This window comes from Globicephala melas, chromosome 17 (genome assembly GCF_963455315.2).
Source record: "Globicephala melas chromosome 17, mGloMel1.2, whole genome shotgun sequence".
Taxonomy (NCBI): Eukaryota; Metazoa; Chordata; class Mammalia; order Artiodactyla; family Delphinidae; genus Globicephala; species Globicephala melas.
The window spans coordinates 13,564,786-13,582,464 of record NC_083330.1 but is presented as its reverse complement, the minus strand read 5'-3'; the positions used below and the strand labels follow the sequence as shown (position 1 = coordinate 13,582,464).

At 38.9% G+C, this 17,679-nt stretch overlaps 1 protein-coding gene across 1 annotated transcript in view; it reads right to left on the bottom strand.

Moving 5' to 3' along the window:
- C17H8orf34 (chromosome 17 C8orf34 homolog) overlaps positions 1–17,679 on the bottom strand; it is a 344,966-nt gene that overhangs the window by 264,700 nt on the left and 62,587 nt on the right. The window contains 1 exon segment of the mRNA XM_060287424.2: positions 9,684–9,812. Coding sequence (XP_060143407.1) covers positions 9,684–9,812 — 129 coding nt within the window.

The following is a 17,679-nucleotide window of genomic DNA, read 5'->3' as shown; positions in this document are numbered from 1 at the left end:
GCTTAACCTGACTAAAAGCCATTGAAAGAATATTAAAGACACGCTTCTTTACAGAAGCAGGAAGCTCTAATGAGAACCATTCATACTGAGTAGCCAGGATAGTTCTCCCAGTGCCAAGCAGAACATTCACAGCTATTCCCTGAGATGAGATTCACAACTTTTAGGCACTTCATTAACTCTCAAAATCCATCATATTTTAAGGTATAGTTTTAAATTTTATAGAAACTGAGGGGCAGTGGGGAACAGAATATGCGAGAGAAAATACAGTGGGTTGCCACAATATGTTGTAAGGAAAGAAGGCCCAGGATTTGATTATGGGACTCTTGATGCATACTGGATCACATGGTCTTCCTAAAAGCCCAAGTGAGATCTTACAGGAGACACTGTCCTTTCAGAGTAGCCAGAGAGGCTTGGCTTAGGGCAGCAACCGTGTCCCAGACAGAAGTGGGCTTCTTGGAAATGAACAGGGGGAAGTGAGTTCCTTCAGAAACTAAGCTTCTCTTCTAGATAAAGAGGCAAGGGCTCCCACAGGCATATCGGAGGTTGGTTCCTGATTCTGCTGTACTGCAAACCTATCTGGATACTTTCATTTGTGTCCTTCAACTTATGGGCCTTTCCATTTATTCCAACCCTCAGAGAGGTCTCAGTGGTATCAGGAATTTCTTCCAAAACAGTTCTCACATTCCAAGCTGCGCTAGATCAAGTAAACAGGGGCCACCTGCTCCACCAAGCTTTCCATTTTCCCAGGCATCAGGTTAGCCCTAGAGTTAGAATCAGGTGGCAGCTAAGACAAATGAAAGTAGCAAATTTTCACGATTCTTTACAGCTTAGTCAATGTAATTCATTTCATGAGAGTAGATCAGAAAATTCATATGGTATAAACTGGAAGTAGCTATTTTCCAAAGTCTGACTCCCTATTGGAAAAAATCCCAATGATATCAGAATTGTAAAGACAGATTACCCTGATTCTGCCTTTTGCAAAAAGCCTATTTGATTTCATTTGGTCAAACTGATACATATTTGTCACAGAACAAAATAAAAAATATAATAAAGGGAAAAGGAAAACAAGTCTCCACTCATAAATAAGGATAACAGTTTCTTGTGAATTCTTCCAAAGAATTTTTTGAGCATATAAAGGCATACATACGAATGCGGTATGCCTCTATATGCATATATAAAACAAAATTAAAGGCAAACATACTATTTTGTTATCTGCTTTTTGTATAAAACTCTATTTTTATATTAGTAACTATTTTCTACAGTATCATTTTCAATGACTATAAAGTATACCATTGTGTGAATGTACCATGATTTCTTTATCCATTTTTCTTTCTCTAATAAAAGATACTTAATTTCCAGCTTTTCCTATTATTGCAGGAAACAATGCAAGCACAGCTTGGTGACGGCTGCACACACGATGAACGTGTTTGCGATCTTTTTTTTTTTACCAAGTTATGTGCCACTTCGGACAGCTAGATTTTCTGAAATATTTTCTCTCCCTGATTTTTTGAAAGCATTCTACCTTGGTTTTCAACCTACCTGTCCGAAAATTCCTTTTCAGTGTCAACTAGATCACTTTTCTACCTGTATCTCAAATGCTGATGGTATGTGTTTGGGGGAGGGCTCTTTTTCCCTATATGCTAAAGATTCCTGTACCTATATCCCTAATCAAATTTATTCTCCAAATAGCAATTTACACACACGTGCACGCGCGCGCACACACACACACACACACACACACACACACTTGACTAATGGGAACAGAGGAGGGCTATCCACACCATCTGGATGTACCAAAGGTGTTCGAAACAACATTCCTCCTCCACCCTCAAACCCTCTTGAATTCCTATCTGAGGCAGAGGCAGCACCCAGTCACCTTGATTATAAACAAAACCAAAAAAATAAAACAATCTAAGCACATCGTTCTCTCTTTATCCTCACACCTCTTTCATATCAGTGAGTCTTAACCATATAATCTTCTACACTTCTTAAACCAGCGGTCCCCAATCTTTTTGCACCAGGGACTGGTCGCATGGAAGAATTTGTCCACGGATGTGGGGGGAGGGCGGGGATGGTCCAGGCGGTGATGCGAGTGACGGGGAGCGGGTGATGAGGTTTTGCTCGCTTGCCCATCGCTCACCTCCTGCCGTGCGGCCTGGCTGCTAACACGCAGCTGACCAGTACCAATACCTGTCTTAAACCATTCCCTCTTTTCTATCCCACAGCTACCGCTCTGTTTCAGGCTCTCTTCATCTGGTTTTCGCCCTGAGACATGAACCATATCAATTCCATCTTCCACGTGGCACCAGAGTGATCGTTCGGAAACACAGGATCATCTTCACCCCCGACTCCCCTGCCACCTAGACCTCCACCTTCGCTGACTTTATTACTCACTTCACCCTTAACGCATCAACAATACAAAATTTTCTTCTTTCTCTGAAATTTTTCTGTGAATTTTCTTCCTTCTTTTTACACACGAGCTTTTCTGTCAGGAACCTCCCACTTCATGACACATCTTCACTCTCCTTTTACCTTAGCTTTACCTTTTTATCCTTACAGACTCCACTCAGATATACTCTTCACCACGTTGGCCCTAAACCTCCTTGTTGAAGGCTCCCGCACGTCTCCTTACATGGCTTTGAAATTCTGCTTTTCACAACTCTCTCTCCTACTAAAAGGTAAACTTGAGGTCTGCATGCAATGAACAAACAATCACCACATCATCTGCTTCCATTTTCACTCACAGGCTATTATTCCCTAACTCCTCAGGCTGTTTGTCAGAAGAGACTTTTGGGGGACGTTCACGATTGCTGAACTAAAAAAGTCCTCTGTTATTTTTTTCCTGGCTGAGTCCAGATGGCTATTATCAGCCACAGAGCATAAATATCTGTCCTCTGTTCTCCCAACAGCTGGGCTTTTTTCCTTGGAAAAGCTCCAGCCAGTGTTTCACATGAACTACAATCTGTAGACCAATGTCTAAATGGGCTAAAGATACTCATCCTATCATAGCCTTCCTTCGCAGAAAACTGCCAAAGGCAGCAAAGGCCTTAGGCTCAGAAAAGCCTTGGGCTCCCACCTGCTTACCTATCTGCTTAATTTAATAGACAGCCCACAGTTAAAGCCAAAGGTCTCAGCAAACAAATCAAATATATCAAAACCAAAACCTATGTGATATGACATCAAAGGCCCACACTTAGAGAAGCAGAAGGTAGATGTGCAGTGAAGAAAGAGTAAGGGAGGGGTCACGGAGAAGATGGACCAGGAAGAAACGGAAGCAGAGGTGGCACTCGCCCAGCGAATTGGGACTGAATTATGCACTGATCACTGTGCTGCATGCTGGGGAGTCCAGGTGCCCCTGGACTCCCCGCAGCTCAGAGCTCAGAGAGCTGTGAAAGCAGATCACAGCATTTCAGCGTGTACAGAGCAAAGTACGGAAGGACAGAAAGAGGGGTACCAGATCCATTCCACAGGAAGACAGCAGCACTAAACCATCAAGTGGCATCTGAGCTGAGGCTAAAGAGAGGAGCAGAAATGAGCTTGGGGCAAGTGGGGGTGTGATTTCAGCGTAAGCAAATACATGAAATGCAGAAACATCAGTGAGTGTGAAAAACTTCCCTGCTACCGGTGCACAAGTGGCCTGATGATGAGTCATGAGAGATGATACTGGACACATGACTAAGGGTCAGAGCATGGAGCACCTTCTATGAGGTTTTAAGGAGCCCTTGAACGTCTGCAACAAGTGGTGCCAAGTCTTCACTCTAGATCCATCCCACTGATTGCAGTGAGGGCTGCTGGGAGATACAGAGAAACAAGAGTGTGGACGGGAATGGTTATTCATGCTTCAAACTATTTCCGTATTTCTCCTGGGCTCACAAGCTAGACTACATTCCCCAGCCTCCCTTGCAGTCAGTTGTAGAAGGTGGGTGATGTAATGTGAGCACTTCCACCTCTAGGCATGAGAAACCACCCCCATAATCCTCTATTGTCTCCTTCTGCTTTCAGGACCCTTGGATCAGGTGCTAAAGATAGGAGAATAACAGGATAGAACTGTCTGCAACCCTGGAACACTACATGGAGTGACTAAATACTTACACTGTATTAAGCCACAGAGATTTTGGCCATAAGACTCCCCTAACTTAGGGTCATGGTAATCCCTCCAGCCACAAGCTCAGTATGAGCAGGGACTGCACCTGTTTTCTCTGTCACGGGGCAGGAATGACATGAAACAAAATGGAACATGTTAAATGGATAAACCAATGGTCTGGTCAGTGGTGCTGAGTGTGAATTAGAGGGTGCTAATGCGGCAGAGAAGAAAATCATACCCAAGATAGTGGGAAAATATCAAGACTTGGAAATTAATTATTAACAGTTAGGGAGAAAGACGAGTCTAGAAGGGCTCCAGGCTGGCTGAACCAGTAACTGATGATGCCAACAGCTGAGACAACGCATGAAGAAGAAAGGTCACAGTAAAGAAGGAGGTATGATCTACTTAGATATACTGAATTTAGCACGGCAGTGGGATATCCACCATCTTGTATAAAAGCATACACAGTCTGGATGGGAAATACACTTATCGGAGTTAGTTGTGTAGGGGTGATAATTAAATCTCTGAGGGAGGATAAGGCTGGACACAGAGAGCATTTGAAAGAACAGAGGCAGAGGATGAACTGTGGGAAGAGCATTCATAGCGGCAGGAAAGAAAGAGAAGTGTCAGAATGAAACCTACAAGATATGATGTGGAGAGATCCAGAAACGATCAAATGAGGGCCAAGTCCCAGAAACTCAGAGATCGGAGAGTTTGAAGGCAGACAAAGTAATCAACGGTGTTAAAACTACCAGAGCAATTCTGTAAGGTGAGGAAGAGTGTTCATTCAGTTTGACAACTTGGATTCAATTGGTGACCACAGCGAGAAAGGTCTGAGTAGAATGACGGCTGCAGTTATGTAACCGCACTGAGGAGTGAGGGCAAGATGAGCAGGTGGAGACCACGCGTGTTAACTGTTCTTTTTGAAACTTTGGATGAAAGAGGAAGAAGGAATTCTGTTGTACCTCTGTGTGAGGTAACTCAACCTCAAGAGAAGGGCCTTTTTTTTTTTTTCTCGCGGTACACGGGCCTCTCCCTGTTGCGGCCTCTCCCGTTGCGGAGCACAGGCTTCGGACGCACAGGCTCAGCGGCCTTGGCTCACGGGCCCAGCCACTCCGCGGCATGTGGGATCTTCCCGGACCAGGGCACGAACCCGTGTCCCCTGCATCAGCAGGCGGACTCTCAACCACTGCGCCACCAGGGAAGCCCTGAGAAGGGCTTTTGTGTGTGTCTGTTTTAACATTAGGTAGAGCTCTGGTGTTCAATGTGGGAGCCGCACATGGCTAAGGAACATCTGAAGCATGGCTCGTCCATGCTGAGGTGTGCTGTAGAATAAAATTCACACCGGATTGTTGAAGCCTCGGTATGACAGGAAAAGAACATAAAATACCTCAATAATAATTTTTACATGGAATACAAATTAAACTGAAAATAATTTAGACACACTGGGTTAATATTTTATTAAAATTAATTTTAAATTCTTTTTCCTTTTTTGAAATGTGCCTATTTGAACATATAAAAGCACACACGTGGCTCATATTACACTTCTGTTGGGCAGCACTCAGCTGAAGCATGTTACAGGCTGTTAGGGATAAACAGTAATAACGCTAATAATATCTGTGGCGGGCAGAATTCTAGGACGACTCCCAAGACACATACCTGTGCCGTCCTTTCCCTTTGAGTCTGCATGGTGGGACCACTGAAGATGAAAGGGTATCACTCTCTTGATTTAGTTACTAAACAGCTGACTAAGTCAACCAGAAGGAAGATGATCCTGGTGGCCCTGACCTAATCAGATGAGCCCTTTAAAAGAAGGCAAAGCTTCAGAGAGATGCGCCCCAGCGGCTTCAAAGAAGAAACAGTGCACTGTTGTTTCGAGAGGAGGAGGCCACGAGGCAAGGACCTGAGAATGGTCTCAGAACAGCCCCTGGCCAACAGCCAGTGAGAAAACAGGGATCGTAGTGCTGCAAGAGCAAGCACTGAATTTGACCAACGACAAGAATGAGCTTAGAAGACCCCAAGCCCAGGTGAGATCACAGCCCCAACCGGTACCTTAACTTCAGCCTGCCCAGACCCTGAGCAGAGGACGCAGCTAACCCGCCCCGTACTCCTGAGGCACAGAAATCGTAAAATAATAAATCTGTACTCTTTAAAGCTGCTAAGTTTGTGGTAATTTGTTACACAATAATAGAAACTGAATATTATATCTAACATTTAATTAGCAACTATTTCATACCAGGTACCATACCAAGCACTTTAGATACAGCATCTCATGTGACAGTCACAAAACCTTTAGAAATAGTACCATGATTATTGCAATTTTACAGTAAAGGTGACACAAACACAGAGAGGTTAAGAAAGATTCCCAAGGTCACAAAACTAATAACTGGCATTATTCCAAGCCACCGAAGTTATTCTAACACGTATACCTTGAGGAGAGAATCACAGCATGAGGAGTGTCACAGTTCATGACTGACTTTATTAAGATAAAGCGTTACATCGAGAGGTTTGCAAAAAGCCAGAAAGACAGCATGGTACAGTCTGCATAAGCTGACAGCTGTAGAGATGAGATAATTCTACCATTTTGAGGGATATAAACGATTTTTTGCTGTCAATCCCAACTAAATAACAAATACTTTAAAAGCATGTAACATCTTTCAGAAAGTAAAACTAAGATAAAGCAAAGACCAACCTTGCCAGAGAGAATTCTATCAGAGACTGTATGAAACTTAGGAGATCACTAAAAACTTTCAACCTTTCCTGTGACACAGGAGAAGAAGGTCCACAATAACAAGACAATGAACATTCCTTTTGACTATAACTGGAGAAAAGACTCCATTCCCTAAGTCTTCCTAGTAAATAAAACAATGGTTAATAAAGTTATCATTAGATTAGAGAAAGAGTTACCAAGCCACAGCCATCATAAGAGTCAAACAAGATCAAACAAGAATGAACAGCATCCTCCTTCAGGAAGATGGAAGAACAGTTTGAGATTAAATAGCTCAATTCTGGGCAGTGAGATCAGTACATAAACATCACCATCTCAGGTGAACTGATAACTGAGTAGTTAGATACATGCTGGGCCTAAGACAAGACGTTAATATTAAATCTCAGCGAAAGTCACAGAAACTCAAGTCATCCAAGAAAGTAGCATCTTGTTCTAAAAGAGACTCAAAAAACATATACAGAGAAATGAGCGACCCCTCCCTGTGTGACCAACTGCTCCCTTATGCCACATAAACACCACCACTACTGCCACAAAAAAAAGAGCCCCCTTAAAACGATCAGTGAAGCCGAAAACAACTCTCCGTCATACACATCACATACATAGACGCTGAATGTGACACTGTATCCTGGCCAAGCTATGGACTCACCCAACAACTTCTCCGGCCCTGACTCTGTCCCAAGAGTAATGTCCCGAACCTGCATCTCTTCTACTCTCCTGATCAACCGCTACCCCAGCCGTTTTATTTCTCCAGACTTCCCTGCCTGCGTTAAATGAACCCCTGTCATAGCTCCCACTCGCTTCTGCTCAGACGACTCAGTTGCGAGCCCCCATCTAAGGCTAGGTTTTCCTGGGACGGACCGCAGCGTGAACCTTGACACGTCTGCTACAGATCTGGGCAACTGCGTCAAACTCCTTTATTTAAAAGTTTTAGTTAGTGGTCAAATGCTTTCTTACAAATTAACAATGATATAACAAGTGTTTAAAAGGTAGTTGTCATGTTTTAAAGGACAAAACTTGACTAATACTATAAGTGAAGATGTGTAATAATTGGGCTTTTTCTTCAATCTTTTTTTAAACTCACGTTTATAGATAAATTGAGAGTCTATAAAGAGCCACAGACTCTGACCGAAGGGGTAAGACATACATACATATGCACACATACAGCCTTTGACATGTTAATAGGTAAGGTTCTTTTCATGAACGTAATAATTAGCTGAAAACTCACTTTATCATTATTTGCTCCAATAGTAAATCTAGACAAAAGCAGGATTTTCTCTTACCCCAACCAAAGAGTTTCTACTAATGGCAAAATTACGAGACCCTATCATAAGTCAAGTTAACTTCTGAGACAGGTTCACTGCACAAAAGTCTAATAAAAAAGGCTCTAGTAAATTATAAATTAAGAAGTATGAAAAAACGAAATCTCTCTCTATATATAAAATTGTAATACAATAAAATATAGTATATAAATATATAATTACAGTATAATACAATATATAAACACACACACACACACATATATATACATATATATATAAACTTCTCCCAAAATATATACCAAGGGAAATTTCTAACTTTAAAAAATATCATGGGGGCTTCCCTGGTGGCTCAGTGGTTGAGAAACTCCTGCCAATGCAGGGGACACGGGTTTGAGGCCTGGTCTAGGAAGATCCCACATGCCGCGGAGCAACTGGGCCCGTGACCCACAATTACTGAGCCTGCACATCTGGAGCCAGTGCTCTGCAACAGGAGAGGCCATGATAGTGAGAGGCCCGCGCACCGCGATGAAGAGTGGCCCCCGCTTTGCCACAACTAGAGAAAACCCTCGCACAGAAACGAAGACCCAACACAGCCATAAATTAATTAATTAATTAATTAAAAAAAAAGTATCATGAAACTAGTAACACAACGCTATTTTACAAAACATACTGATCCTCAAATATAATCTACTACAATTTGCTAGTGTTCTATTTTCCATTTAAGAATCTTTAATATTCCACAATACCAGAAGAAAATTTTAGTGAGGCTATAGCATTAATACACATCTAAAGGTGCCTAATTTTTAAAACTAAGAGCTACTTAGAACCAGAGAAAGATAGAAGTACCTTGAACTCACTACTAAAACCATAAAGTACATATGTATTTCTACATACACAATGCATTTATCAAATCAAAATATTTGTTTGTCTACGCTCACAACAATAACGTTTAAAAGTTTTTACTTGAAACGTATCATTTCAAACCTTCTCACCTATCAGAAGAGGGACACAGAATCATGTCTTCCTGATCTGGAGATGAGAGGACCAAGACTCGTACAGGTTTAATGATTTACGTAATGTTATTCACCTCACAGGTGGCAGAGCAAAACTTCTGACCCAGGCCCTAGGATTACAGATCATTGCTTTTACAAAAAGGTATGTTGCTAGGTTCTGAGAGGATTCGAAGAATAATCTGGCCCAGTCACTATCCTTAAGAAGTTTAGAGACATCAGAAAGTCATGGAAGAAACAGGTACATGCATTAACTGGGATGACACAAAACAACAGGGTTCAAAAGAGAAGAATGAGTAAGGTACCATTAGGTGTCCAGCTCACCTGGGTAATGCACAAAGACACTGTAGAGAGACTGGAATCAAATAGCCATTGTGGGGAGGGGGTCTATAGCCCCTCCTACTCTATATAAACTAGTCTTCCCACGAATCCCTGTAACATGCAAGATCAGTCCTCATTTCCCATCTCACGCTCTTAGAACTCCTCAATCCCTCATGGAGTTATAATGAGGATGTTGGAAATATGTTACTGGTAATAGTAATGAATGTTTCTACTTTAATATTGGTTAGGAATTCCAATTATAATGAAGTAAATAAACTTACTTCGAGAGAGATTCTCAAGGGCTTTTCCCAGTTTCTTGCTCTCTTGAAGGATGTGGTTCAATTCATCAAAATCACGGCTTTCTGGTTTAGTCCTCCAGTTCCACTTAGGATGATCTACTGACCTTGGCACTATGTTTAAAAAAAATGATTACTTCATAAGCATGCTACATAATGATAAAAACTTACTATTCATCATTACGTGAAAGACTGTATCAAGATCAGTGTACAGAATAAAAATGTTTGGAAATGGTTTTCTTGTGAGCAAACAGAGGGGAAGTTATGAAGCTGGGTTTTAAGACATGTTTTAACTGAACAAGTAAGGAAGTGTGACAGTGTTTATAGAACAAAGAAAATGCAGGTGCTGATGTAAAACTAATAATTTATATAAATCATGGAAAAACACAAGCAAAGTATATTTTCTATTATGTTTTAGCAGCTTAAAAAATAATTGCTACCTTCTTCATGAGCAATTAGTTAAATGTTTTTAAGACATTCTTGCTGTCTTCTGATAAAACAAAGAAGACTGAATACTTCTATTTACCTTCACTTTGCCTCAAATTCCCACTAAAATTACATTATGGTATTTTTCTTTTATCAAAGAATTGGTTGAATAAAGAGAGAAGACATCATTAGGCAAGAAATAGCTACACAATTGTTTTTGGAAGATGCAAAATGAACTGAGTGGTAACTGGATTTAGCAAGGTAGAGAATACTGAAACCTAGTCCCTGAAGAGAGATGCCCCAAAAAGTGGACATTTCATGTCATTTAAACATGAAAGCATCAATCAAGGAGGACCAATGCCAAAATAATAAGGCTATAAAAACATAATTAATTGCCTTTCAGATTGGAAGGATCCATAAAATGCCCACAGCATAATGTAAGGCATATCATCACAACATTTTACAACAGTGGTAATAAAGAGAACATCTTTAAAAGCTTTCGGGGACAAAAATAGCAAATCGTCATCCGACTTCTCAATAGCAGTGCTTGGCCCCAGAAGACACAGGAGAAATTCCTTCAAAATTCCAACTGAAGATCACTTCTAACTTTGAATTTTATATCCAGTGAAAGAATCAATCAAGATACTTGTAAGGACTCAGAACTATATCTGGCAAGCGCTCTTTTACAGAAAGCCCCTAATGGAGGTGCTCCACCAAAATAAATAAGTAAACCCCAAACTGGAAAGACCTGAGATTCAGGAAACAGATAATCCTCCATAAGAAAAAGGAAAAGGTAAGTCTTGGGATGACAGTAAAGGATGGTCTCAGCAGAGAGCTGAGAAAAAGTCTGGAAACTAAGGAGTAAAGACTGGAGCAAGAGGACAAAGGACTACAGGAGAGAAGTCTCTAAAACCTCTTAAATGAAATAAAGTATAAAATATAAACTAAGACAGAAGACCACGATGTATTTAAGCATATTGAGAGTGTTTAATATATACTTTAAGGCAGAGTTTGGTGAAGCATTAGTGATGGGTACAGAGAAAGCAAAGCAAACAGAAAAACAAGCCAATTATTAATTCTGGAAACAAATTAACAGTTGGCTATTTTATGGCTCTACTGTGAAAAAGGCTAATTAACGTAATCATGAAAAAATCAATGCAAAGTATACATCAACCAACATCTGAAATAGCTGCCTGCCTGTACTATGAGAATGTGATGGGCCCTGGGTATAAAGCACAATGTCTTAGAAGGAAGTCAAGAGATAATGCCTCAAATTTAAAAACTGAAAGAGAACTGTATAAGTATCTTGTATATTTACATATGTAGATCTGTGTACCAAAGGAAACATCTAAGAGTTAAAAGTGGCTCCACATTAAAAGCAGAACAGGAGAAAAAGAAGGACACCGTTGCCTTGTGGTACTAATTTGCTTTTTAAACCATATATATTTTTGTTTTGATAAAAATAAAATAATTTTTTAAAGTTTATATGGTAAGGCTATAAGAAAGACAGTCTCAACCTACTGAAATTTTTTTTCTGCTACCTTTTTTTTTTTTTTTTTTTTTTTTTTTTTGCGGTACGCAGGCCTCTCACTATTGTGGCCTCTCCCGCTGTGCAGCACAGGCTCCGGACGCGCAGGCCCAGCACCCATGGCTCACGGGCCCAGCCGCTCCACGGCACGTGAGATCCTCCCGGACCGGGGCACGAACCCGCGTCCCCTGCAACGGCAGGTGGTCTCTCAACCACTGCGCCACCAGGGAAGTCCTCTGCTACCTTTTTAAAAGTAATTCAGAAATATTTATTATAATAAAACATATAGTGATCCTCTGACTCAGCAATCTTATTCTGTCTGGTAAATTATCATAAATAAATGAAAACACTCATACTTATGTATATATGTACAAGGTTGTTTATTTTATCGGAAAGTGCACGATACTTGTTTATTTCACCAAAAAGTTTGTGGTGGCAAAACTCTGGAAATAATGTAACTGTACTTCAACAGGGGAATAAATACATTATAGCGTATTCACACTATGGTACAAGTATGCACTTACGGAAAAGTATAACATAGATCTGAATTTATTTGCATGGAGATATGTCCGTAATACATTTAAAAATAATAGAAACAAGTTGCTTAAGAATGTGTACTGTACAGTTTAAAGCCAATTTTATAAAGCAATTCAACTCACACATCTTATGTTAGTTTATACAAAGAAAAGGATGTAAAAGGATGCAAACTATTTCCGAAGGAGTAGACTTTGAGAGGGCTAAAGGGAGAGAGACTGTCTTTCCACGTCTCTATTTTTTTCATTGTCAAAATAAGTAAACATTACTTCTATAATTTAAATAAATCTAAACTAAAAACATGCAGCTGCTTCCTCCATGTTTCTTTGTTTAAGGGACTCTGGGAAGGAAATGTCAGCTAACATCAACACACCAGTGTTCAAGTGTGGACAGTGGAAGCAGTGATTGTGATCAATGGTTTTAGAAAACACTTCCAGGCATATTGCTATTATGCCACAGGTCATTACCCAGGAGTTCCCGGGGGGACAAGCCCAGGCACAGGGAAGACATCAGAAGAGGAGACAGAGAAAACTGTATTTGAACCAGATCCTTTAAAACATTTACTGGCACTTTTGTTAACCTTTTTTGAATAATTTATCTAATCTGCATCATTACATTATCTAATTTTCCTGGAAATTACCATATCCTATTAAGATCTCATCAATTAAAAAAAATAAGAACATAGGTTTTTAAAAAAATCAGTTCCAATCAACCTCCCCAGATAATCATGTGACATGCCCCGCTGCCCACCCTAGCAGCCTTTGCAGAACTCCACCTGAATGTATCCACGTGGGCAAGCCCAGGTGAGACGAGCAGAACTGCCCAGCCCATTCACTGAACCATAAGAAATTATAAATTGTTGTTTTAACCTACTGAGTTTAGGGGAGGTCATATGCAGCACTACAGAGAAATGAAACGACACCCAAGCTCTTTCCCTCAGCAACTTTTGAGAGAAACTAAGACAATTTTTTTTTTATATTTTTGTAGCTTGTGACAATTTGCTACACATGTGATACCCAATTTATCATAGGATCCAAATCTAGGACAAGGAAGGCCACAGTATAATCATGGTCTAATCAACTACACTGGATAATTTCAAAAGATGTTTCAGTAAATAATGGAAGGTGATTTGGGAAGTCATCAGCCCAGTATACAGTCTCCAGATGAGAATCTCTAAAGGTTTCTGATGGATTAAAAACCTTGAGGGACTTCCCTGGTGGTCCAGTGGGTAAGACTCTACGCTCCCAGTGCAGGGGGCTTGGGCTCGATCCCGGGGCGAGGAACTAGATCCCACACGCATGCCGCAACTAAGAAGTTTGCATGCCGCAGCGAAGATCCTGCATGCCACAACTAAGACCCAGCACAGCCAAAATAAATATAAATAAATAAATATTAAACAAAACAAAAAACCTTGCTTAGGTCATACTTAGTATTAAAACTCAGGGCTACAGTTTAAATACATTTTCTAAAAAATATCCTCAGGAGATATGGAAAACAGCAGAACAATATAAACAACATAATATGACCCATAAGAGGTGAAAGAATCTGAGATTAGGTACAACCCATAACATCACTGAGACAAAACTCACCCCCAAAGCAGGAGCCCATCCACAGCACCATGTAGATGGGCATGCTCCATTCATTCATAAAGAGGTCACTACTTCACAAAACAGCCAATTGTATATTGAACAGGGCCTATTTTGAACAATTCTTTATTATATTAATCAAATGCTGACTCACTGATACCTCCACCAGTAATTTCCATCTGTGGGTTAAATAATAAATTTACCATTTCCTCCAAATAACTTTTGAGATACTATCTATCTATTTCTTTGGAACCAAAATAATTTCAATTATTTAGATCTTTCAACTCTGTTTTCTAAAATTTAATAAATGCTAATATGCCTTCCTGAAAGTTTCTCCCATTCTTTCATTTAGATATGCCGGGAGGTTCCCCAGTACTATAGATATACCTAAAATTGATAACAGTGAATGCAGTACTTCATGTCTCCTGCCTTCTGCATTTCCATATTATGACTTTTCAGACATTGTTTTTCCATCTTCATTCTCTCGTATCTATGTAACTTGTGTTTTCTATACACATGCATGGTCTTTTCATTTCTCTCCTAAAATTTTAGCAAATATACAGCTATTCCTCTTTGTATATGCTGCTCTAAATGTGCATAAATAAAATTACCGAGGACTGGTTTTAGCTTTTGGTTTTAACTGAAGCTAACGTACGTACCTCAATTTTCTCATCTGGATCACAAATCTGAAATAGCTCTAAAAGAATCCGTGCACACTATCAAGCACAAGGGACTGACAGACAAATGTTCTGCTGGTTCTTTCTGCCAAGACCCTACTCATCATCCTCAACCACTCCACCAGAACCACCACTCCACCAGATAAATAGTAGAAACGCTTGAACCACAAAGGAAAAAACTTCATCGAACCCTATGTGTCATTATTTTTCCTCTATGACAAATCAAAATTGAAAATTAAAAACATAATATTATCTTGCAGACCTTTGTACCTATACCAGTTTGCACGGTGTAAGGTGCTTTTTTGTTATCTGAAAATGCACAGCTTCTAAACATTTTAGCACTAATTAATCCTTAAATTCTCATTTACTCATTTATTCTCTCATTGGTATATAGCACAAAGCACTGTCCTAGGTTCTGGGAGTAAACCAGTGGGAATAAATGTAACAAAATTCCCTGCCCTCATGGGGATGACATTCTACAGGAGCTCACAATCTATTGGATAGGCTAACAGGTTATTTTGTTCTTCACTGGCCTAATTAATATATAGTATCTATTTTTAAGTAAGCTTTAGCAATAGAGATGTTTTTAATGAATGTTAATGATATTTACCCCATATGAAAGTTAATGACTTAACATTATTGTCTTTTTTTCCTTTTGAGAACAATCACTTAGAAAACTTTGTATACATATTATATAAATGTTTCTGCCAGACAATAATTCAGTTAAGAAAATATCCTTTTATTCTAAAAGTCCTTTTATTTAGTTTTGTTTTAAAATAAGAAATTGATGTAAAACTTTATCAAATACCATTCAAGTATTATTTGAGATGTCATATGACTTCTTACTTTATCAATTTGTATAATGTACCAACATACACCTAATGGTAGTCCCAAAACGGAGAAGAAAGAATATTTGAAGAAATAATGATTGAAAGACATTCCATGAAAACAGAAACCAAAGACAGCAGGGGTGGCTATACTAGTATCAGACAAAACAGACTTTAAGACAAAACTTGTTACAAAACAAAGAATATCATATATTGATAAAAGGGTCAATCAGTCAAGAAGATTTAACAATTATTTAACATATACACACCTAACAACAGAGACCCCAAATACATGAATCAAACATTGACGTAACTGAGGTTATAGAGTTCTACAACAATAGTTGGAGACTCTTAATACTTCACTGTCAATAATGGATAGAACAACTAAACAGATCAATAAGAAAACAGAGTACTTGAACAACACTATAAACCAATTAGATCTAATAGACATATAGAGAAAAATACACAGAATAACAGCCATACATATTCTTCTTCCAAGTGCACATGGCACAATCTCTAGTATAGACCATATGTCAGGCCACAAAATAAGTCTCAATAAGTTTTAAAATATTTAAATCACAGCAGTATCTTCTCTGGCCACAATGGAATGAATTGGAAAGAAAAAGAAAAAGAAAAACCAGAAAATTCACAAACATGAGAAAATTAAACAACACACTCTTAAACAACCAATGGGTGAAAGAAGAAATCCAAAAGGAAATTAGAAAATATCTTGAGACAAATGAAAATGAAGACACAACATACCAAAATTTATAGGACACAGCAAAAGTGGTGTTCAGATGGGAATTTATAATTGTAAAGCCCACATTAAAAAGCAAGAAACATCTTATACCAATAACTGATCTTAATACCTTAAAGAAGTAGAAAAAGAAGAGCAAACTAAACTCAACCCAGCAGAAGGAAGTAAATCATAAATATTAGAACAGAGATAAGTGAAATAGAAGATACAAATGTAACAGAGAAAATCAACAAAACCAAAAATTGATTCTTAAGAAAGATTTTAAAAATTAACAAGCCTTTAGCTAGATTAAGAAAAAAGGGAAAAGACTCAAATTACTAAAATCAGAAATGTAATCAAGTCTGTAACCTACAAACTTTACAGAAATGTTTTTAAAAGGGATTATAAGAGAATATTATGAATATTTAATGCCAATAAACTGGACAACCTTGATGAAATGGAAAAATTCCTAGAAACAAACAAACTACCAAAAGCTACTCAAGAATAAACAAAAGATTTATAATAAGTAAAGACATGGAATCAATGATCAACAACCTCACAACAAACAAAGTCAAGCACAGGACAAGGTGGCTTCATTGGTGAATTCTACCAAACATTTAAAGAAGAACTGACACCAATTCTTCTCAAACACTTCCAAAAAAACAGAAAAGGAGGAAATACATCTAAACTCATTCTATAAAGCCAGCACTGCCCTGACACAAATGACAAAGATATGAAAAGAAAACTACATACCAATATCTCTTCTGAATACAGATGAAAAAATCCTCAACAAAATAGTAGCAAATCAAATTCAGCAGCATATTAAAAGGATTATGGAAACACGAAAGACCTGAATAGGCAAAGCAATCCTGAGGAAGAAAATGGAGCTGGAGGAATCAGGCTCCAGGACTTCAGACTATACTACAAAGCTACAGTAATCAACACAGTATGGTACTGGCACAGAAACAGAAATATAGATCAATGCAACAGGACAGAAAGCCCAGAAATAAACCCACGCACCTATGGTCAATTAATCTACAACAAAGGAGGCAAGAACATACAGTGGAGAAAGACAGTCTCTTTAATAAGTGTGCTGGGAACACTGGAAAGCTACATGTAAATGAATGAAATTAGAATATTCTATAAAACACAAATAAACTCAAAATGGATTAAAGACCTAAATGTGAGGCTGGATACTATAAAACTCTTAGAGGAAAACATAGGAAGAATACTCTTTGACATAAATCGCAGCAATATCTTTTTGGATCCACCTCCTAGAGTAATGAAAATAAAAACAAAAATAAACAAATGGGACCTAATGAAACATAAAAGCTTTTGCACAGCAAAGGAAACCATAAAGAAAACAAAAAGACAACCCACAGAATGGGAGAATATATTTGCAAACGGAGCTACCGACAAGGGATTAATCTCCAAAATATACAAACAGCTCATGCAGTTCAACATCAAAAAAACAAACAACCCAATCAAAAAATGGGAAGAAGATCTAAATAAACATTTTACCAAAGAAGACATACAGGTGGCCAAAAAGCCCATGAAAAGATGCTCAACATCACTAATTATTAGAGAAATGCAAATCAAAACTACAATGAGGTATCACCTCACGCTGGCCAGAATGGCCATCAACAAAAAGTCTACAAACAATAAAT